At 36.8% G+C, this 23,174-nt stretch overlaps 1 protein-coding gene across 1 annotated transcript in view; it reads left to right on the top strand.

The window, feature by feature from the left end:
• The window catches only part of CDC73 (cell division cycle 73), an 89,197-nt gene that overhangs the window by 5,501 nt on the left and 60,522 nt on the right, over nucleotides 1-23,174 (top strand). The window contains exons 3-10 of the mRNA XM_027976263.3: nucleotides 1,084-1,153; nucleotides 3,116-3,178; nucleotides 3,258-3,310; nucleotides 6,415-6,503; nucleotides 10,245-10,461; nucleotides 14,086-14,184; nucleotides 16,026-16,104; nucleotides 17,665-17,729. Of these exons, the coding sequence (XP_027832064.1) occupies nucleotides 1,084-1,153; nucleotides 3,116-3,178; nucleotides 3,258-3,310; nucleotides 6,415-6,503; nucleotides 10,245-10,461; nucleotides 14,086-14,184; nucleotides 16,026-16,104; nucleotides 17,665-17,729 (735 nt within the window). The remainder of the gene's footprint in view (nucleotides 1-1,083; nucleotides 1,154-3,115; nucleotides 3,179-3,257; nucleotides 3,311-6,414; nucleotides 6,504-10,244; nucleotides 10,462-14,085; nucleotides 14,185-16,025; nucleotides 16,105-17,664; nucleotides 17,730-23,174) is intronic.

Raw genomic sequence — 23,174 nt, 5'->3', positions numbered from 1 at the left:
CATAGTGACTCTACAGTTACATACATTGTGACTTGATCACCACAGTAAGTCTAGCTAGTAACCGTCTGTCATCATACAACATCTTAACAGTGTTATTGACTATATTCCTCATGCTATACATTACATTCCCATGACTTCATAATTGGATTGATTGTTTTTTGATATTGAGTTGTGTGAGTTACTCTATTTTGGAGGCTAATCCCTTATTGAATATATTGTTTGCAAATATCTTCTCCCATTCAGTAGGTTGCCTTTTCATTTTGTTGATGGTTTCCTCCATGGTGCAAAAGCTTTTTAGTTTGATGTAATCCATTTGTTTCTTTTTTTATTTTGTTGCCCTTGCCTGAGGAGGCAGATCCAGAAAAATACTGCTAAGATTCGTGTCAAAAAACACACTGCCTGTGTTTTCTCCCGGAATTTCATTGTTGTATTTAATCCATTTTGAGTTTATTTTTGTATATGTTATAAGAAAGTGGCCCAGTTTGATTCTTATTCCTGTAATAGTCCAGTTTTCCAAGCACCATTTATTGAAAAGCCTGTCATTTCCCCAGTGTATATTCTTGGGACATGTACTTATTGTTAATTATGAAAATTTAGTTTTAGTGGCTAATTTAGTTTATTTGAAAGAGTTCAAGTACCGTATTTTGAGGAGGTGTGGTTAGGGTGTGAGAAACAAAAGCAATTTGGAAACCTTAAATAAAATGAGCAGTCTATGGGTCTAAATCCAAAACATCATGAGTAGAATTAATAAATACTTATCCAAGGGAAAAATAAGAATATAATTGGTATTTTGAAGAGGGTTAGGATTATTGTTTTATTTTTAATGGTTATCTTTTGTATATGTTACTGGAATTTTGAATATGTTACTGGAACTGAGAATAAAGTTACCAAAAATTAATATGCCTAAAAATTTTCAAGGTTTTATTAGATTTGTTTAGCCTGGTTATTTTCTAGAAATATGATTCTAATATATGTTGCCAAGATAAGTTGGAATAAAATTCAGATGTTAAAAGTTGTTTAACTTCACTAAAGTTTCTTATAATTGTTATCGATTTGATATCTATTTTAAAATTTTGACTTTAGACCGAAAATATTCCAGTGGTTAGAAGACCTGACCGAAAAGATCTACTTGGATATCTCAATGGTGAAGCATGTGAGTAATTTTTAAGTTGCTCTCACTCTTAAACAGGAGTTGGTTTCCACTCCCTGTGAAATAAGAATCAGTGGGGAGATATTGTGAATTCTCATTATAAACTTCCCCTACCTGCAACTCTGTCTACGTGCTGCTTTCTCTTTCCTATTACCGTGTATGCACTTTACTCCTAGGACCAGCTAGCCCTTCCCTGCATGTGGAGTCCATCGCCTTTTGCACTCTCAGAGACTTTTCCTTTAAATTGTTGCTTCTCTCTTGCATCATCAGTTCTTTTCTGAATCATTCCTTTTAGGATGTACACGGTAATGTCTCTCATTAAAAACTTTAAACTCCCTCCTTCCTATTCGCTGGGCTTCCCAGGTGGTGCTAGTGCTAAAGAACCTGCCTGCCAATTCAGGAGATATAAGATGCAGGTTCTATCTCTGGGTAGGAAAGATCCCCTGAGGAGGAAATGGAAACCCACTCCAGTATTCTTGCCTGGAGAAGCCCGTGGACAGAGGAGCCTGGTGATATAGTCCATGGGGTTGCAAGAAGTGGGACACAACTGAACAGACTTAGCACACACACGCTTCCTATTCTCTACTGCTCCATTTTTCTTCTCCTTTTATTACAGAATTCTTTGCAGGAGTTGCGTGGTATCACTGCTTCCTTTTTACCTCTGATTCTCTCTTGAGTCTACTCTTCCTCACTGTCTCACTCGCATCACTCTTACAGTGTCAGTGCTGACGCATGATTGGCAGATCCTTTGGTCTCTGCTTTTCACAGCTAACCTGACCTCAGTAGCATTTGATACTGTTGATTGCTTACTCCCTTTGGAAAGCTTTTCTTGACTTGGCATTTGGGGCAACAGACTCTTGAGGATCTCTTTCTACTCATTGTTCACCTCACTTTTTTTTCTTGATTCCTTATCTCCAACATTGACGTTTTACTGAGCTTCACATTTATAAATTCACTGTCAGCATTTTCTCTTGGGTACTGAACAGGTGTCTGAAATGTAACGTATCCTAAATAGAGTGCTGACTCCCTCTTTCCCTTCTCTCCACAGACAATGAAAGAGCAGGTGTGGTCTCCCAGTGTTTCCATCTCAGCAAATGGTCCCCCATTCATGTATTGGCTTAGGCACAAACCCTGGAGAAATCTTTAATTCCTATTCTCTCACAGCTCACATCCTTTCCACCAGCAAGTCCTTTCTTTATCTTTGAAAGTATGACAGGTTCTTAGTATCGTATAACCACCCTGATCCACCTTCTTCCTTAGACCATTGCACAGCCCTCTTGAAGGTCCTTGCTGTTCGTTTCCTACCATGTAGTCTCTGCTCACCACTTAGAGGGACCTGTTTTTGAAGAGCATCTGAACTTGATTGTGTCACTCACCTGCTCGAGGCCATCCTGTGCCTTCCCATCACACTTGGAATACAGCTCATCCTTCTTCCCTGACCTGCACAGTCATGCTTCTGCTCATCTCTGTGACCTCATCGGCTCTCAGTCTTCCTGGCTCTTGTAGCTTTTTTGTCTTTAGATCCTACGCACTTGCTATTCCGAACTCTGTGTTACATTTTGTTTTACATTGTCACATGGCTCACTACTTGCCACCCGATTCAGAGCTGTGCTCTAATGTTGATCCCTCGTGAATTAATATGTACATCTATATTTTTATTTATGTTTTCATACACTTCTGAATACCTACATTGTAATATGTGGGAATATGTTCTTTGTAGTTGATTTCGGTCAGATTGTAAGTTAAATGGTCAAAAATAGTTTGTCCTCTTACATAACTTTTTATTACAGATCAATTTTTTATAATAAAATACTTTTACAAACTTGCTTTAAAACTTAGCTTTTTAAGAGATATAATCCTATATTAAGTAAGAAATGTAACAGATCTTGAGTATTTCCCTTGCATAAATTTCTGATCTTACATATTCAAATATTTATCTTTTCACATATCTTTTTAAATCTTCAGCAACATCGGCCAGTATAGACAGAAGTGCCCCTCTAGAAATAGGTCTGCAGAGATCTACTCAAGGTATGTCTTGTTTCATGTTTATACTGAACTTTTAAACACCTGTCCCCAAACTGTACATTTATTTCTTTTTTTCTTACAGTCAAACGAGCTGCAGATGAAGTTTTGGCAGAAGCAAAAAAACCACGAATTGAGGTAATGGAACTTTATTTCTAAAGTGATTTTTTTTTTTTAAAATGGAGATTGAAATTGTGTGGTAGTAAGAATTCTTTGCTCATCGTAGTCCTGAGAGCTTTTTTTCTTGAAAAGTGGTTATATTTGCAGTTGATTAATAATTAGCTTAAGCTCTTATATTCTATAAGAGCTCTCACATACAGGCTGCATGATGGACAAATTATTTTCTTTGCCTTTATATCCTTGTTGATGGAAGTGTTGGACTAGATGAGTAGTCAGAGCCTTTTCTATAAAGGGCCAGAGAGGCCCTCCTTCAGGCTTTTGGGGCCGTGTCTTAATCCAGCTCCTCCCCTCTGCACTGTAGGCAGAGAAGTGCATGAATGACAAGGCGAGGCTGTACTCCAAAAAAACTTCATAAAACAGGCAATGGGCCAGATTTGGCCTTTGTGTTGTAGTTCACTTTCCCTTGGAATAAGGTGGTGTTGGAGTTTGCTCCCCTCTGAAGAGCTGTGAACAGTTACTTTTTCCAATGTTGACTTATCAGGTTAGATGATTTGGTAGTATTTTATAGCCAGCAAGTGGAATATTACTGTTGGTAAACAGGACAGTTCATGTTGAATAGAACCCTGTAAGAAATGCAGTTAATGTTGAAAAGATAATTTATTAACTAGCTCAGTTGTCTTAAAACTTTACAAAGTTTTAGAATGTTAGGAATTTAAATTGTATAATTATAGTACTGTTTGTTTTTAACAAGCCTCAGATCACTTACATATAAACACTCTGAAAATGGAAGATAATGCATTAGAGGCTTACTTAAAATCTGAGAAATGACTAAATCGGCTATAAATAAATGACCAGTATAGGAATCACACTTGTAATCACTGGTAGGGTTAACATTACTAGAAACTGTAAGTCTTTTCATTTGACACTCGTGTAACAATCAAATAGTTGTACCTTTTGCCTGCTTCATGAACAGCAAAGCATCCACAGTTAGAGAAAGATAAGGAAAGTAACTCTTAGGGGCAAAGTTGGTTGGTAAATGCATACAGTAGAATCACTGACAAAATTTAATCCCAAGATTATGTGATTTTGCTTCAGTGTACTCTGAGACTTGTTTTTTCAGATAATGATAGAGATAATTAGCTGATTGTTGTTATTTTGCGCCAGGTGATACTCTGTACTTTATGTACATGATTAATTCCTGTAGTCCTCACCATCACCTCCTGAAATTGGCAGCCACACATGTCATCTGTGAGCTCACAGGCTCAGAGAGCAGTGACTTGCTGGGGAGCACATAACCAGGATTAGAGCCCAGGCAGTCTGGCTCCTGGCTGCTCCCCTCTGCTGGGTACAGATTTTGTAACAGCAAAACTGAAATTTTCCACAACTCTTTCTGTGTGAAAGGAGGTTGTAACACATTGTGTACAAAATAAGTGAATTTAAAGACATGATTTATTGGGGAAAAACTGAAATTCATGGTTTAATTATTTGAAAGAGTTTAATATCTCAGAATTGCAGATTTGCTAGAATTCTGATAACTTTAAAAATCAACAAGAAATAGCATAATGAAATTATTTCCAGAGTATTTATAGAGTTAAATGAATTACATGAGTAGCCATATTACACACTGAGAGTTTTCAGTTCAGTAAATATCTGTTGAGGGCCTGCTAGGCACTATGCCAGCAGAGAGAAACCTTGGGATCTGGTTGAAACCTAGGCTGCAGTTGTCTTTAAAATCAGTCTCTTAAGGAACTTGAGTAATATGTGTTAAACTTTTATTTTAGATGTAATTTAACACATTTGTTGAGATATTAATTTTTTCATTCACCCCGGCAAGATGGCTGTTTTAAGTTTAACATGGTTAGAATACGGAGCATGACGTTTTTCTGGGTCTGTAGAATCTACTGATGGAATTTACACAATTTCGTATTCGTTAGCCATAGACACTGACTCTGGTTCTCAGTTTTCTCTTTTGCTGAATGTAGGGATTGAACTAGATCAGAATAAGTTTTGTTTTTTAAGTAACCAAACACTTTTCAGACTTAACTTTTACCTGAGATTCTAATATCTAAATAAGGTAGAAGCTGAGTTGCAAAGGTTGAAGTCAGGTATGAAATGGCTCATGGGTACTTTGTAGGAAGCACCTGGTGTTCTGAAGAAGATCCTTTGAAAAACATTCAGCTTTCACTTCTGGTGTTCTGTGCTAAAAGATTCAAGACCTGGGGCAACATACGAAAACCATCTCAATCCAAGATGAAAGTTTTAACTGTGGTGAAGGCTCCTCATCAGTTCAGTTCAGTCGATCAGTTGTGTCTGACTCTTGGCAACCCCATGGAATGCAGCACGGCAGGCCTCCCTGTCCTTCACCATCTCCCATAGTTTGCTCAAACTCATGTCCATTGAGTTGGTGATGCCATCCAACCATCTCATCCACTATCATCCCCTTCTCCCACCTTTAGTCTTTCCCAGCATCAGGGTCTTTTCCAGTGAGTCAGTTCTTCGCATCAGGCGGCCAAAGTATTGGGGTTTCAGCTTCAGCATCAGTCCTTCCAATGAACATTTAGGACTAATAAAATTTAGTTACTTTTCTGAGGAGAAGGAATTTTTTGTTGTATATTGTCTTTCCGAATAAGAGTAGCTATGATATATTATAAAAGAAGCCTTAATTATAGGAAAAACTTACTAAAGTTTGTTTGTAAGCTTTCAGTTCTAATCTTAGGTGCTCCAACATACAGTTGTTACTGTTTTTATGTTCAGTTCAGTTCAGTTGCTTAAGTCGTGTCTGACTGCGACCTCCTGGATTGCAGCACACCAAGCCTCCCTGTCCATCACCAACTCCTGGAGTTTACTCAGACTTACGTCCATCGAGTCAGTGATGCCATCCAACCATCTCATCCTCTGTCGTCCCTTTCTCCTCCTGCCTTAAGTCTTTCCGCATATCAGGGTCTTTTCCAATGAGTCAGTTCTGTATGTAACTAAAAGTATTATAAAATTGACCCAAGGCCAGTGATGCCTGGGACTTTGTAGGTGGGAACTTTGGCAAAAGTTACTTGCAGTGTTTGTTTTTTTTGTTGTACTAAAAGTTAAGTGAAATTTTAAAATATTTACTGACTCATTATTTTCAGGATGAAGAGTGTGTACGCCTTGATAAAGAGAGATTGGCTGCTCGTTTGGAGGGTCACAAAGAAGGGATTGTACAGACTGAACAAATCAGGTAAGAATTTCTTTGATAGAAAATAGGCAATTTAGACAATATATATAAGTGTATGTGGAAACAGGGGTATTAACATACTGTCCACATGTATTGCATTCTTCAGTGTGTGTTTCCCTGCTCTCAGTTTGAAAGAAGATGCTCGAGTACTTTTTATGATGGAGGATTGGAAGCCATTGTGCTTATGCTTTCTGAAAGTTTCTTGATTCTGTTACGATATTAAATTATTCCATAATCCAAGCCACTCATTTGTCATGAAATCTCTTGTTGGTTTATAGCAGTGATTAGCAGACTTTCCCTGTAAAGTACCATACGTTAAATATTTACATTTAATGTGATTATTAACATGCTTAATTCTAGGTCAATAATTTGCTGCTGTTTTCTCTATGTCTCTCTGTTCTTTTCAAAATTTTGTTCCCTAAAATGGAAATTAGCTTGATTTTAGATTAAATGAATATTTGCTGTGATTCTGTTCTACCCTTTCGTTGGCTGAGTAGTGTGTGCTGCTGTTCTCTTCGAGTGGTTGCTGGGGTTCGTTGCGTGTGGTGTGTGGGGTCACTGTCTGCCTGCAGGGTCTGCCACCTCGTGTGCAGTGCAGGAACCTCAGCACCAGGGCTTCCTGTTCTCTCTTGGCATTTGTGCTGCTGTTGTCATACGTTTTACTCATACATGTGTTCCAAACACCACAGTGCATTGTTCTTAACCCTTGTTTAAACATCTAGGAAAAATGCTGTGTACTGCCTCCATGCCTCTTCTTCCCTGTTGTAGACTTGTGTACCCATTTTTTTTCTCTTTGGCCTGACTGACTTACTGTTTTTGTTATTTTAATTTAATGTTCTTCTTTTAACATTTATTTCCGTTTAGGACTGCTGGTGTTTCTTTCAACTTTTTTATTTCAGAAAAATCACCTCCCCCCCTTTTAAAAAATTTTCACTGGATATGGAATTCCAGACTACCTCTTTTTAAAGTGTGATATACCACTCTCTCCTTGATTGTGGTGTTTTTGGTTAAAAATCTGTTACCCCTTTTTCTTTTTTTGGTTGCACCTTGTGGCTTGTGGGATCTTTGTTCCCTGATCAGAGATTGAACCTGAGCTCTTTGGTAGTAAAAGCATGGAGTCCTGACCACTAAACCACCAGGGAATTCTCTTCTGTATCTTTAAATGTGGCTTTCTTCCTTTGACTACTTAAAAAGTTTTCTGTATTGTCGGTTTGGAACTATTAATCACATAACTTGGGAGAGTGTTCTTCATGTTTCTTGTGCTTGAGTTTTTGAGGGGATTTTTGGGTTCATAATTTTCAGTGAATTTAGAAAAGCTTTTATTCTGCTTCCTCAACTTTTTCTTTTTCCTTTTCTCCCCCCTTTCTGACCTGATTACTCGTGCTTGTAATTATTCAATAGCTCACTTACGTTCCTTTCTTCTTTTGGATTGGTTCTTTCTTCTGTTCATTTTGGATAGTTTCTGTAGTTCTGTATGTAGTTCTCCCATTTTTTCTTAATGTAATTATAGTCTTCTTATATTGGTAGTCTCGAGCATCATATTGTTTACCTTTACAAGTTAAATACACAGTCCGTGTCTCTCTTTGTTGCGTGTGTGGAATAGTTGTATTATTTTGGTGCCTTTGTCAGTCCTGCAGTGTTTTTCACTTTAGATTTCTCCTCATTCTGGCTCACATTTTCCTGCTCCTTTATATCTCTTGTACTGTTTGGATACCAGACATCGTGCATCTTATGTTTTTGAGTGCTGGATGTTTCTATGTTTTTCTAAATTTTCTTTTGTTTTGGGGCATAGTTAATCCTTTGAAACAGTTCGTTCCTTTTGAGTCTTGATTTTTTAATTTATAAAGAATTGTTGTTTGAACAGTGTTTAGTTAGGGTTTAAGAATTGTTGTTTGAACAGTGTGGAGTTAGGGTAGTTACTGCCCACTGTTGTTGAGACAGGACCATTTTGACCGTTAACTCCATCTAACGCCCCATAAATATGAGGTTTTCAGTCTGGCTGGTGGGACTAGGTTTTGCTCTTCCTCCTGTGTGGGTGCTGGACTCCATTCCCTCTAGGTGGTTCTGTTCCTCACTTTAGTTTCCAACTACTTATGGGCTAATCAGTAATCTGCCAGAGTACTCAAGGGGTCCTGTGCAGCTCTCTTCTTAGGCACTCTGGCCTGTGAGTTGGTGTACCCTTTGATCTTACTGGAATCCCAGCTCTGTTTCCCCAAATCAGGATATATGGTAAGTTTTGCCTGAGTTCTCCTCCCTGTGCTGTGTTGGGAACTTTGAAGGCTGTAAATTGCAACCTCCATAGGGCTTACTTACTTAGTTTTCATGTGTGAGAGATCACTGTCTTTCATTACTTGATAGAAGATATTGAGTAAACTATTGTGTCATATATTTTGACTGATTGTTTCAAGGTAGGAGGATTAACCAGTCTCTTGTTACTTCATCTTGGCTGGAAGTGAAACTCCAGAGCTTGTCCAGTGCATGTTTTGATTATAGTTTAGAAAAGTGTTTAAATTTGGCTCAAGGTGTGCTGGTATGCTTTTGATTTTAAGGGAAAGTTGCATAGTATTATATTAAAATAAGTCAAATGCTGATACATATTGAGCATCTGCTGTAAAGTACTTCCATACCTAATGGAAATAAAATAGCATACTGCATAAATACTACCATGTTTACGCCTGCAGGAATTCCTGTCTTTTCCCCACATGTTGTTTAAACGTATTTCAAGATTGTCATCTTGTGATTAGAGTAATAATTTTATCAACTGCAGTTAAGGTATCCAAACTCTTTTTCTTGTTTTTACGTTGTGAGAAATAACACTAAGCATATGATTTTAATGAAATCTATACTTTAATTGTTAAGTCTGTTTTTTTTTCATTACTTCTGAAAGCATAGCTTCTGTTTGCTATTTCAGTGCTTTTTGAAAATGAAGTAAAAGAAAGAAAATGAGAACTTCAAAGTATTGTTTTATCTTCCAGACTTTAAAAGGGGTATATGTTTATGTGGCACATAAATGTCTCTGTCAGCTGTAAAATTGATATGTTGTATATTATAACATAGATTGAAACCTTGAAATAAATTTCAAGGAAAACCTAAACTTTGGATTCTTTACAGAATGAAATTCTTCCCCCTGCCTTTCAAGGTGCTGTGTGCACATGCTTATGGGTGTGTGTGTGTGTGTGTGTGTGTGTGTGTGTGTGTGTGTGTGTGTGTGTGTGTAATTTGTATGCAGGATGGGGAGGGTTAGCAAATAAAAGTCTCATATAAAAGGCTTTTTTGTGGAGGGAGAGCAGAGAAAGGTTTATTACAGGGCCACACAAGAAGGACAGGTGCCTTGTGCTCAGAAAACCCAAACTCTGATGGGTTTCAGCAAAGTATTTTTAAAGACGGAGGGAGCGGTGTCCCAGGATATGTGATCGGCTTGTGCAGAGTTCTCTGATTGGTTGATGGTGATCAATCTAAAAGGCTGTATTAATTAATTATTTGGGTAGGGGAAGAGATTTTTAAAAATGTGAAAAATACTGTGCATCGTTCCTCCTAAAAATTACTAATTTGCTTATAGTGTTTTTATGTGGACCCTTACATGGTTATAAGTTATCAAGTGTGTCAGTTTTATATATATATGGAGGAAATCTTAATTATTGCCACTTAAAGTATTATTACCAGGAAGTTATAAATGTAGCAAAATATTTTATAGTGTGCTCAAGAGATCCTTGCTGTGAATATTAAAAAAGACTTTGCTTTCAGGTCTTTGTCTGAAGCTATGTCAGTGGAAAAAATTGCCGCAATCAAAGCCAAAATTATGGCTAAGAAAAGATCTACCATTAAGACTGACTTAGATGATGATATAACTGCCTTAAAACAGAGGAGTTTTGTGGACGCTGAAGTAGATGTGACCCGAGATATTGTCAGCAGAGAAAGAGTGTGGCGGACGCGAACAACTATTTTACAGAGCACAGGAAAGGTAATTATATTCCACTTCTTGTTTGTTAGTGTCTGTGTGTGTTTCAACTACGGTTGATTTTAAAGTTGGTTAAAATTTCCTGTGAGGAGGAAGTTTTTTGTATCTAAGAGAGCAGTAATCGTTTAGCTTTCTAACTGATCTGTTTACCATTCCATGCTAGTGTATGATTGGTGGTTGGTCACCAGAGAAGCTGATGAAAAAATCTGAGTCAAAGTGCGAGTCCCTTTCTTTGCGCTTTGTTTGTAAATCCAGAGATTTACAGTTTTCTTATTGGTGAGATTTTTTGCTTAAACCCAATGAACAGGGAATCTTGATGGTAAGCTCTCTGGTCATTAATACCAATATTGATTTTTTTCCTCACAAAGTAGAGAACTTAATGAAAATGGCCCAACAAACATTAATTTGTTTGTGTATTTGATACAGTCTCTTCTGTTGGGTGGTTGTGGCAATGTTTGCTGGTTCCTCATTAATGGAGTTGTTTTGTTTTTGGCTGCAGGATGGTGGGTTTTCTTCATTTCCTTTCCCCTTTTTTGCTGCCTCCTTCTCTCTCCTGTCATCTTCTCTAGTTTCCTATTCATGATTATAAATAACTGCATTAAAAAACATCCTTGTACATACACCTTCATGCATTTATGACTACATAGCAGAGGCATTAATGCCTAGAAGCCAGTTGCTGGTTAAAGGAGAAGGTACTTTAAATTTTGAAAGATAAGAAGTTGAAAGATACTGGATATTCAGTGTCTTAATAGATCTCCAAAGAGGTTGAATCAGTTCTGTTTCACTTACCTATTTTTACCTCTCTTTTTCTCCCACACATCTGAGTTTTCTCTTAAATGTTAATTCTTCACTGAGACACAGTTCACAGTGATGATTTGGTAAGAAGATTTTTTAGAAATTGTGAGATTATTGATGAAAGTGAACTTCTTCATTGGTCTAGGCAGACTCATTTTGTTTGCACATTTTTTGGATTCTGGCCCTAAGTTCACTGTGCCATTTTAGTAGAATAGCTACTAGAAGGAATATATGAAGGGAAGAATTTTTTTCTCTTGTACTTTGGCTTGTTTCGTAGAGCAGTTGATGTCAAGATTAAGAATCATTCTCCAGAGCTTAGAATTATGAAGAAATCTGAAAACACGAGTAAATCCTAAGTTTGTATTTAAGTGATCTGTTGATGAAAGAAAGTGAAAGTCACTCAGTCATGTCCAACTCTTTGCGACCCCATGGACTGTATAGTCCATGGAATTCTCCAGGCCAGAATACTGGAGTGGGTAGCCTTTCCCTTCTCCAGCAGATCTTCCCAACCCAGGAATCAAACCCAGGGTCTCCTGCACTGCAGGCGGATTCTTTACCACCTGAGCTATGAGGGAGCCATCGTAGACAGATCTGTTGATACTCATTTTTAATGCCTAGGGTGGCTAATAGTTAAGTATTATTACTTACATTCTACCAGTATTCATTGTAATTTTTGAAATGAATAACTTCTTTGAGCTCTAGGTGGCAGGATTGTACCACTATTTCAAAACTAAGTGTTGTAGTAGAGTTTAGCATTGTTGGCACCAATGTGTAATTTAAAAATAAGTTAGTATTAGAAGAACTGTTTTGTAGCTAGGTTTGCTTCTGTGAGTATTAACATTTTTAAAAATCAAAATGATGATTTTGACTGGTAGGTAGTCCCTCTGTATACTGTTTTCATCTGACAAACTCTTAAAAAAAAAAACAAAAAACTTTTAGGTGCTTATTGCCCTGAATGGCCCTATGATTTTAAGCAGATCTTCATTATTACCACCGATCAGGGTTTTCTTATTAGCTGAGTTTCTTGAGCAAAAGTTATTTTTTCAAAATTCCATTGCAAGCACGTCACAAAAAAGCAGTCTAATTTTATGATACTGTTTAAGATATACTTTTAAATTTATACACACTAATATATAGTCATTATTGAAAAATTGATAAAAGAGATCACTAAAAGGAAGGTATAATAATCACTTGTAATTCTACCACATAAAATTAGTAACATTTTAATTTTTTTCTAGAGTTTTAAAATAGTGAAATTTGCTTTTCGTGTTTTCAGCTATTTTCTTAATAAGATTAAGACTTTATTTGCATTTGTCACTGTGTTGACCTTTGCATTTCTGGTGCAAAAGCAGTGGTTAGTTAACTGCTGGTATCTTGATGTGAATTAAAGCATTGGCACCAGTCTTTGCTAGTGGCCATTTTGTTCTTCACTGCTAATGATGTCCTTGATGAAATTCAAAAATTCACTAATTTTATTAAATCTTAACCTTTAGGTATATTCTTACCAGTATTTTCTGTGATGAAATCAGAACATGCAAAGCACTTCTGCATACCAAAATATGATGATTGTCTCCATGAAAAGCACCTGTGCATTTGGCATTTTTTGGAAAATGAGGGAGGAAAGGCTGTTGGTTCAAAATATGAAATTGACAGTATTTTTTTGTCAGTTAAAAGAAAGTTAGAATTTGGGAGGTTCCTTTTTGCTACTGAGGCCATAGCAGTTTCCTAAGTTTAACATAGTGTCACACTTGCTTGTCATTAACATTTTGTACATTTTGGAAAATAGTTTTTCATGAAAACAAGTTATTTTTACTTAGAGTACCTTTTCCTCTCATTTTTGAAGGAATTACTATTTTAAAAATAGTTCAAATCTCTAATTTGATAAATATTATAATCTATATAAACAAAGTCTCTTTGGGGTGTGCCATAATTTTTAAGAGTAAGTGGTTGTGAGATGTATGTTTGTTGTCCTAAAGAATTATAGGAGCTAGTAAGTACTGTTCTTGTGGCAGTGGTTAACATTATGTTTCAGGCTGTCTCTCCTCTCCTATCCATGTTTATTTGTGTAACGTTTATGTAACATCGTCCAGCAGGCACATGGGGGCACTGACTGGGGGTGCCTTGGTTCTGGTTTTCACAAAGGTTATATTCTTCAACAGGAGACAGAATGTTGCTTAAAATGATAAGTGATTAACAGGCAGAGTTAGAAGAGCCCCAAGGGAACTGAGGGGGATAGTCTCAGGTGAAAGAATATTTCATGAAGGAGTGGTCAGATTTGTCAGCTTTGTTCAATGTTGCTAAGGTTGTTCATGTAAAAGTTGTTATGTTTTTAAAAATCTTTCCAACTCACACAGCTTTGAAAAGTGCCTGTTGACTCCTAACAGTATCTTGAACTTGCAACCTATGAAGTGTAGCAGTCTGAAATTAGCATTGGAGTTCATCAAGAAGAAACTTTAATAGTTGATTTCTTTCAGAAGAATTCATTTCTTCTACAACTAAGAAGCCCCCTTGACAACAAATCTGCTGTACTTTTGTTTTTAAATGTTACCTTGTTTGCTGCTTACATTTTTTGAATAAATGGAGAATATCAATGAATTTATAGCCAGCTGTGTACTTTAGGTAAAATGAAAATAAGTGAATAACATTGGGTTTATAATAACTGGTCTTTGGATGAATTTCCTAGTAGTAGTTGATTTTTACTTTCGTGTGTAGTAATCATGCCTCATTATGATGTAGTAAGGGAAGAATTAATAGAGAAAACTGAATCTGAAATTGTTTATTGAGTATTTAATTTTAAGTGGACTCAATAATTGAAATCCATTTCTGTTTCAGAATTTTTCCAAGAATATTTTTGCAATTCTTCAGTCAGTAAAGGCCAGAGAAGAAGGGCGTGCACCTGAACAGCGACCGGCCCCAAATGCAGCGCCTGTTGTAAGAACATTTTGTTGCTTCTATAGTTGTTTTATTAAAAGTGATTATTTGGTGTTATAATATTGAAAACATCTTTAAGTATTTATCTACTTATTTATTTTAGAATTGAGACATACAAAATTATATTTTTTCAGGTATACAGCACAGTGATTTGACATTTATATATATTGCAAATTGATCAGAACCAGAAGTCTAGTAGCCATCTGTTACCATACAGAGTTATTGCAATATTATTTATTGACTGTATTCCCCATGCTGCATATTGCATCCTTGTGACTTAATTATTTTATAATTGGAAGTTTGTACCTCCTAATCCCTTTTATTTGTTTTGTTCCAACTCCTCCCAACCCTTGTAATGACCGCACATTTGTTCTACATCTTTCTGTGAGTGTGTTTCTGTTTTGTTTGGTTTGTTGATTTGTTTTCTTTTTTTAGATTCCACATATAAATGAAATCTATGAAGCCAGTTTCATAAGATTCAGCAAAGGAAAAATAACATGCAAATAAAACCTTTTTCATTTTATAATTTCTAAAAGTATGTCAAAATTTGGTAGAGTACTAATACAGTCTTTGCAAGAGTAAGTAGGTTTATTTGTTCATGAAATTCTTGGTGTTTAACCTTTTCGAGGTAGTGAATTTTTGCTAGTATTTAGATAAACACGTCAGGTGACTTGCTGGCCAGGTATTTTTTTTTTAATTGGAGGATAATTGCTTTACAGTTTTGTGGTTTTTGCCACATATCGGCATGAGTCAACCACAGGTGCACATTTTTAAGTGCCTCTTATTGTCAGGCAGTGTGCCGACAGAGATACAGGATGTGTAAGAGTGAAAAGCTTCCTTTGCACTTAGAGTCTAGTGGGACATACAGATAAATAAAAAAGGCAGTGATAGGTGCTGTTATGCAAAACAGTGTTTATAATTATGAATTGGTGGACTTGTTGAATAGCAATTGGTAGGAAGCTTACATCAACTCCTAAAACAGTTCAACTGTTACCTTTGTGACTGAATATTCTCTGTATTCTCATAATCATTAAACTACTTGAAAATTTTAATGTTTGGCATTTGACTGTGGAAGTATATACCTAGTGACACTCTTGAATGAATATGTTTGATTTGGAGTAATAATTGTGGTAGCATCCTATTGTAACAAAATGAAGAATATTTCAGTCTTTACAAATAACATGAATTTCCCAAGCAATTTTGGGAATATTCTTTAAATATACTTTTTTAGTTTATCATAGACTTTTATAGAAAGTATTTGTGAATTAATTACATGTTAGATTGGCAAGTTAGATTGGCTAGTGTTTTAAGAAAACAGCTTTGTTAACTTCAGCTTTGCACTGTACTTTGATAAATGGGTTTATTGTCATTATTTTATTTATTTAATATAAGGATTAATAATCTGGGGAATAATTCAGTTAAAAGACTCCAACATGCCAGTTGAATATACGGTTTGAATTAAAAGTTTATTTTTTGGGTTAAAGAAAAATAATTCATGATTGGAGTGAGTTTATTTTTAAAGAAATTTAATCATAATGAAATTATTAAGTGTACCCATGTTATTTCTGCAGTTTCTGAGAATTTTGTTTTTTGCCTTGATGCACATTTACTTGGTGGTCTTTACCTCCTTCCTAGTTGGGTTGGTGTTCTAGCAGTAAACAGTATCTTGAAAATCAGCTTCAGATGATTCCCCAGTTTTGTCTACTCCTTGTTTTGGTCTTATTGGCCAAAATATTAAGAGGAAAGCTTAGAAAACAATAGCTTTATTGTGATTTTTATTATAAGTATTAAGTAACAGTTTAGACAATATTGACATATAACTTAACGATGTTTTTCTGCAGGATCCCACATTGCGTACCAAACAGCCTATCCCGGCTGCTTACAACAGATATGACCAGGAAAGATTCAAAGGAAAAGAAGGCGAGTTACTTGATCTTTCTCTTCCCCTTGCTGTGGTTGTGCTGAACCCGAGAGGCAGCGCGACTTCATGTGGGAGCAGGAGTTGGCACACGTCTGCAGGCCAAGTCTGTGACTACATGTTTTTCTGAATTACGTTTGTTGGAAAACAGCCACGCTCATTCATTTTTGTTTTCCCCGTGTCTCTAGCACTGTGACAGCAGGGTTGAATTGCGACAGAGATCATGTGGCCCACAAAGCCTGAAAATACTGTCTGACATTTTACAGAAAAGTTTTGATGTTACTTTAACAGTAGTCTGTCTCAGTTTCCTTCTGTGTGTCATTACGATACCAATAGTATTTAGTAGTAGTCCCTATCTCTTTGGGTTATTGTGGGGATTAAACTAGTTAATAAAGTCCCCAGAATAGTGACTGGTGTATATAATAAGCTACCTATAAATAATTGCTATTGTTAGCCTTAATTCTATTTCTCAGAAGTTTATTTTAGGGTAGAAACTCTACATATCAAATCATATTTCCCCAGTTATAAAGGTGTGCATTGAGGACTTCGGTGCATAGACTGGAGTAACCACTTGAGGACTGGCTTTGTGATGGCTCCATGGCTCATTCAGCAGTGAGCCGTTGCCATATCAGCAAGGCGCTTAGTGAGGGTGGGACTAATGTCAGTGTAACTTTTCTTGGGCTCTTCATTTATCTCATTCATGAAAAAATGAGAGAGAAGCAATTGTAAAAGGGTAGCATTTATGATTTCTTTCCTGCATAATCTGAAATCCCCGTAAGTTTATTAAAGAGTTTGTTGCCTTGATGCAGTGAATTTTGTGTGCTTGTTTCATTGGCTGGATAAAGGTATGTACTGAACATATGGCATGGAAAGATGGTAGTTCATCCTTTTATCCAATTTTTCTCTTGGAATGACTTTTGTCAAGTAGGGGTTGGCAGGTTGCAGCCCATAGACCAAATCTGAATCTCCTGGGGTAGAATCAGGCTGTACTCATTTGATTACTTACGTTGTTCATCCTGCCTTTGCACTCCAACTGCAGAATTCAGGAGTTGTGACAGACTGTATGGTTTGCAGTGTGTGAAATATTTACCTCTTTGACCTGTTACAGAAAGGTAAACTGAGACTCTGTCCTGGAGTGCCTGTCGATATTTAGTGTTGCTTTTCTACGAATTACAAAACGTGTACTGGTGATTGTTACTTTGGAACACAGATCTTTATGGTAAAGAGTTCATATTAGGACTAAATAACTTGGGGATTATAAAATATTTTATTCAGTTTAGCTTTTTGTATTTCCGACCAGCTATATGACTTGAACACAGTTGTAGAGACAATCCTAACCAGCTTCTGTACTTTGGGCCCATTGGTGTGTATTGTTTGCATCTTTGAGCTGGTATTCCTTTGAAAATTTCCATCTTCACAAGTATGTAATTTAACTGTATGTCTAGTAGATTCAAGGCTTTGTTATTCTGTTGAGCTATCAGATATAATATAGATTATTACTTTAGATTTGCTATTTATCATAAAATATATAAAATCTAATGGTAATCTCACTTTCTTTATAGAAACGGAAGGTTTCAAAATTGACACTATGGGCACCTACCATGGGATGACTCTCAAGTCTGTGACGGTAAGTCACTCTGACTGCAGAGGTTCTTTTATTCCAGTCATATTATGTGAGTAGCAGATGTTGAAGGAAATCTGTGTTCTCTGGTAGTTTCTATTTCAGACATTTATCTTTCATGACCAGTTGTGCTGACAGAGCTGAGGGGTATTGTTTGATTCATGGGTGTCTTTTTTATTTTTTAAGCTGAGTATGTTTAAATGAAAGTTGTTTCGATTAACTTGCAAGTAGATTGGATGCTACCTGGTTGGAGATTTTAAAGTTAGTGATGAGATACGAGGTTCCATTTGGAAGAGTTCTTTGCCATAATATCTCATGTCCTGAAAAGACAGATTGTAGTAGTTCATGTCATGCTACAAATTGCATACTTGACACAACCGAGAATGCTTAATGCCTGTGATTGTAAGCCTTTGGCTCAGTTTTAGCAAACTTGTCTTTTTTATTTTTTAACCTCCTAAAGATTATTATTTCTAGATGATCTGACCAAGCCCTATTTTTTTTTTTAGAAAAAATAAGTTTCAGTTGTACAGCGTTGTAATTTAACATCTGTGTACGCTACTGAGCGATCGCCACAAGTCTAATTATCATGCAGCTGATCCCCTCACCCATGTGTCTCACCTCCCAACTACCTGTATTTCTGGTAACCACTTATGGTTAATGCAGTCATCTTTGTATCAGTGAGTTGTTCTTGAGTGTTCCCATTTGTTTTGTCATTGTTTTTTTTTGGTTTCTGCGTATGAATGAAATCACATGGTATTTGTCTTTATCTCTGTTTTGCTAATACACTTATTTTTAAACTGTCATCAGATTTGATTTTATATTATTAAAACTGTATGAGGATTCCTTATTCATTCAACAAGTGCTTATTGAGTACTTGTGTCAGGCATTGTTCTGGTTGCTAGGGTTGTTGCTGTGAATAAACCGATAGGACTCTTTAGACAGAGGAGTCAGAGAAGCCTCTCTGAGAAGGTGACAGCTGAGGAGAGACTTGGTGAAGAGCATTGTGTGAAAGACGTGCGGGGGTCAGGACTGAGGCCCCATACGCCGCAGTGTGCGGGCCAGGTCACTGGAGTAGAGTGGGTGAGGGGAACATGATAAAAGACTAGGTAAGCCATTTTATCAGATCTGCTTGGTTCTTCCTGACTTCAAAAGGTAACTCACAGCTGTAAGATTTAACTTAAATTCTTAAAGATTTATTTATTGACATTTATTTGGGGGCAGAACTTGCCTATTGGCCATTCTCCAAGTGAACTATAGAACTGATGCTGTTACATAGCCATCAAAGTAAGGTTTTTGTGGTTATTTTTGTCACTGTTGGTTTTACTTTTGTCTCATCTGAAATGCTGTGAAATAGATTTCATAATTGAACTTCTATGCGAGTAGTAAAATCTGTGATAGTTTTTAATAGATGCTTTTTACAGAACCGTTTTTCTAAAATCCAAGACAGCTTCTTAATTAAACAGGGTGAGAATGATGAGGCTGTACTTCCTTATCAGAGTCTTTGTTCCTAAATATACTTGTAAGAGGCAAATTTAAACAGTTCTATGGTGTATGATTTTACAGGACTAATCACAGAAACACATTGTGTAGGAATGCAGCAGAAAGACTAAACATGGTTAAATTGCTAGTACTTTTAATGTTTTAATGCCTGGTTTGAATCTCTGTCCTGCTTATGACCTGATTCATTTTAGCATTGTTAGAGAATAATACACTGAGAACTTTGAATCTAAAAGCTTTGAAATTTTAGTTGAACCTCTAACTCATCCTTTCAGTGTAATTTTTTTTCTCCTTTTTTTTAAAAAAAAAATTATTACCTGTTTGTGAGCTTGTGAGTTTCACCAGCTTTCTACCTTATTCTCCAATTAAGAAAGTTTCTCCTGTGAGATCCAGGCAAATGTACAAAGCTATTAAGAGTATGTTAAAGGCTTTGTTGTACAGATATGACTTCTTTACTAATTTATGTGCAGCTTATTTTTGCTACCCTTGTTCTTCAGGGTTTTGAAATGCCTCGTTGATATACATAGTTATTAAGGTTAGTTTCAGTCTTCATTAGGATTGATCTACATACCTTTTAAGTTCAAGACACTAGAGTTCTCTTCGATTTTAGACTAAACTAGTAAGTTGATTTATGCAGACTAGAAAATTTTTGTACAAATGAGTTCTCTACATGTATTATACAGAAGGAATATATGGGGTGTTTTTTTTTTTTCTGCATCTTTTTTGGATGCCCTGTGATGCTTGAAGGATCTTAATTCCCTGACTAGGGATTGAACTCACGCCGCCAGAAGTAGAAGCATGGAGCCCTAATCACTGGACCACTGGGGAATTTCCAAGGATATGTGTTTTGATAATACTTCGTAAGAATCATAATTGAAGTCTATAGAAGTAAAGGCCCAGGCAGTGTATTTTGTAACGTTTCATGAAGATGATGATTTAAGTTTATTATAGAAACAGAAGCCCAGGCATCTTTAAAGTCACAAGTTTGTGTAGTTGGGCCTCTGGTTAGCTTTTGAATCATGCCAAGAAATGCAGGGGCACAGGACCTTTATGTTGAAGAATAGCTGGGGGCTTTCCTGGTTGACAGACTTCCCTCCACATGTGTCACTTGGGTTCTCTAATGTTCAAGAAATACTGGATTAAACATATTTTGTGGTACAGGAATGTCGTCATTTTAAAATTTTAAATATCTTAACTGAAAGAGTGGACTCTTTCCCGGGCTTGTTTACCCCCCAGGTTGGCCCCTTTCTCCCTCCTGTTGAAAACATTGCAGAGAACCAGAGTTGCATGGAATCAGTTTAATTGACGTGATCTTAGGAGTCATGGTTTGGGAGTAGGAACCGTTCGCTATGGAGGACATCAGAGTATATTTTCATGAATTTCTTTAATGAAAGGGGCCTTTTTAGACTAAAAAAATGCCACTAGAAAATGCTTTTCATTGTATAGTAAATAAGAGCTGGTGATGAACCTTTTTTTGTTGGGTGGTAGCAAACCTATGGTTCCACTGGAGAGGGAATGAGAAGATGTGGCAATCCTTCATCACGAACCGCTTTATTTTAACCTCCCAGTCTGGCTTGTTTATGTGAAAGGGCCACATATTCTAGCTCCTGTTCTTACTGAATATCATTGACTCCTTTTGCTGTTTTATTTTTGAGGAAACCTTTTGCACTCTGAAATCATACAAATGAAAAGCTTTCATTTGTTATTTGAAGGCCACTCCAACACTCATCATAGTTCTTATGATCTCTTTTTTTGGGAAACCATTTTCCTGATCGTAAACTGGGGTGGGTTTCCCATATCTGTGCGAGAGGTCTAATAATAGCACCATCAATTTTCACTTTTCAGAAGGATCCAGAATCTCAATTTTCACAAAGTTACATTGTCAGTTACATTTGCTCATCTGGGCTCGAATTGTACCAAATAGTACCGGGGCTACTGTGGAGGTGGGTCCGCAGCCCAGGCCAGTGGGAGATGGGGATAGCTGATCAAGACTTGTTACGTGAGACTCGCCTCCCTCTACTTTCCCTTCAGCAGATGTTTGCTGGGTGCTTGTGTGCTAGGCTAGGCTCACAGCACTGGTGTGCACAACCAGACGTGCACGTGGACTCTTTTTAAGTGGACTGTTGGAGAGGCACATGGCTCTCGTGCAATTATGACTGTGCCAGGTGTGTGCAAATCCATTGTGCCATAAAACCTAAAATTGGTATTCTATGGGAGTCAGTACACTTCACTGAGGGGGTAGCTCTTGAAGTAAGGTCCAGAGTTTGAGTAGGAGCTGACATAAATATTGCAGAAGAGCACATTTTTACAGCGAGGGATCAGAAGGCAGGGAGGAGCAATGCCCGGGGGGAAGGATGTGTCACTTTGAAAGATTGGAAAGAAGATGGGTTACTCTGTGTGTTTGAATGGTGCCTCTGGGAAAGGAACTTTCCAGAGCTAGGTGCAGCTTGCCTGTCTGTGCTTGCCTGGGCCTCTTGATGCATTTCTGGGGTCCTTCACTGTGGCCCCACATAAATTTTATTTTATTCACCAACACTTTAAAGATCGGAGTCTGTGACATAAACAGTTTGCATTTCCAGCCCCTTGAGAAGCCCCTGGGCCCACAGCCCAGCATGACAGCCCCATGTCCACCTGAGCAGTTTACTTTCTCTACCTGCTACGAGTTCTCTGGGTTGCTCCAAGCCTCACTACTCTGGTCTTTTATGTCACCTTCTTCACTTCTGTACACCGCTTAGATTCTATTGGCCTTTGAGTTTGAAATCCCTGCTCTAAATAAAGGCAGTGCTGGCTTGCTAAAAAGAAGTCAGTCAGTTGGAAACACAAATTTAAAGCTTTGAAGTCAGTCCTGGCTTTGAATCTCAGCTCTTCCATTCATTCTGCCACTAATTAAGTTGAGATGGTTATGTAACCTTTTTGCCAGAGGTTTTGTTTTTATAATAAGGATAGAATTTACTTCATAGTATTATTAATGAGTGAGTAAAGTGCCTGGCACAGAAAGGACTCAGTAGATAAATGATGGCTACTTTTATTATGAGTTTATAATTTTATGTATAATCTCAGTTTGTTGAATGTGTAAATGTAGGCAACTCTACTTCCAGTGATGAACTTGATATTACATGTCTAATGATACAATTTTCATTCAAAGCTGTGAAGACTGGTTTATCTAACTATTATGAGAACCCTTTTCTTCTCCAGTAACTAGAATGTGTTTTACTGTAGCCTTGTGTTTTTATAAGCTCTTTATTCTTTGAGATAAAATCACTGCAAAGATGTTATCATATTGAGGGTGTGACAGCTTAGCTAGTTAGGCTTTTCGTATACCTGCTAGGGCTCATATATATAAAGAGGCTTAACTACTTAAACTATTTATTTTGATCCAAAAAGTATGTAAAGTATTTAGATTTTAATGTATGGTCACATAATTGTAAGTAAGAATATTACTTTTATAATTTTCTGCATTCTATATTTAGATTGGCATGTTTTTGCTTGAGAACATTACACTTGAAATAATTTTCAGAACTTGCTGACTCTCTTGATGTTTTGGGGAATGGGAGGGGCACTCTGTCCTTTGTCAGCCTGAGCAACATAAAGGTGTACCCCTGAACAAAACAGAGCATTGTATGTTTTCTGTCAGTCACTCATTATATGTCTTAAGCTTTTGAAAGTCAATTGTATATCTTTACCTGTTACATGAAGTAAATACTTAACTTTTAACATATTAATATTTTGTGCATAGTTTATTTTTTATTATATCTGCATTTTCATAGACTTTTCTAAGATTTCACCATTAAATTGAATGTTTTCTTTGTATTCTTAGCTTCACTTGGATCCCTCTTATAGTAGTTCTCCCCAAGTGATTTTTCCATACTGGTTTTTAAAAATTCTTTTATAATGTGCTTATTGTAGATTTGGGGCATATTGTTGATATGAGGGAGACTGAGGAGAGCACCTATT

This window comes from Ovis aries, chromosome 12 (assembly GCF_016772045.2).
Source record: "Ovis aries strain OAR_USU_Benz2616 breed Rambouillet chromosome 12, ARS-UI_Ramb_v3.0, whole genome shotgun sequence".
Taxonomy (NCBI): domain Eukaryota; kingdom Metazoa; phylum Chordata; class Mammalia; order Artiodactyla; family Bovidae; genus Ovis; species Ovis aries.
The sequence above is the reverse complement of the archived record's forward strand: the minus strand, read 5'-3'. Positions and strand labels throughout refer to the sequence as shown.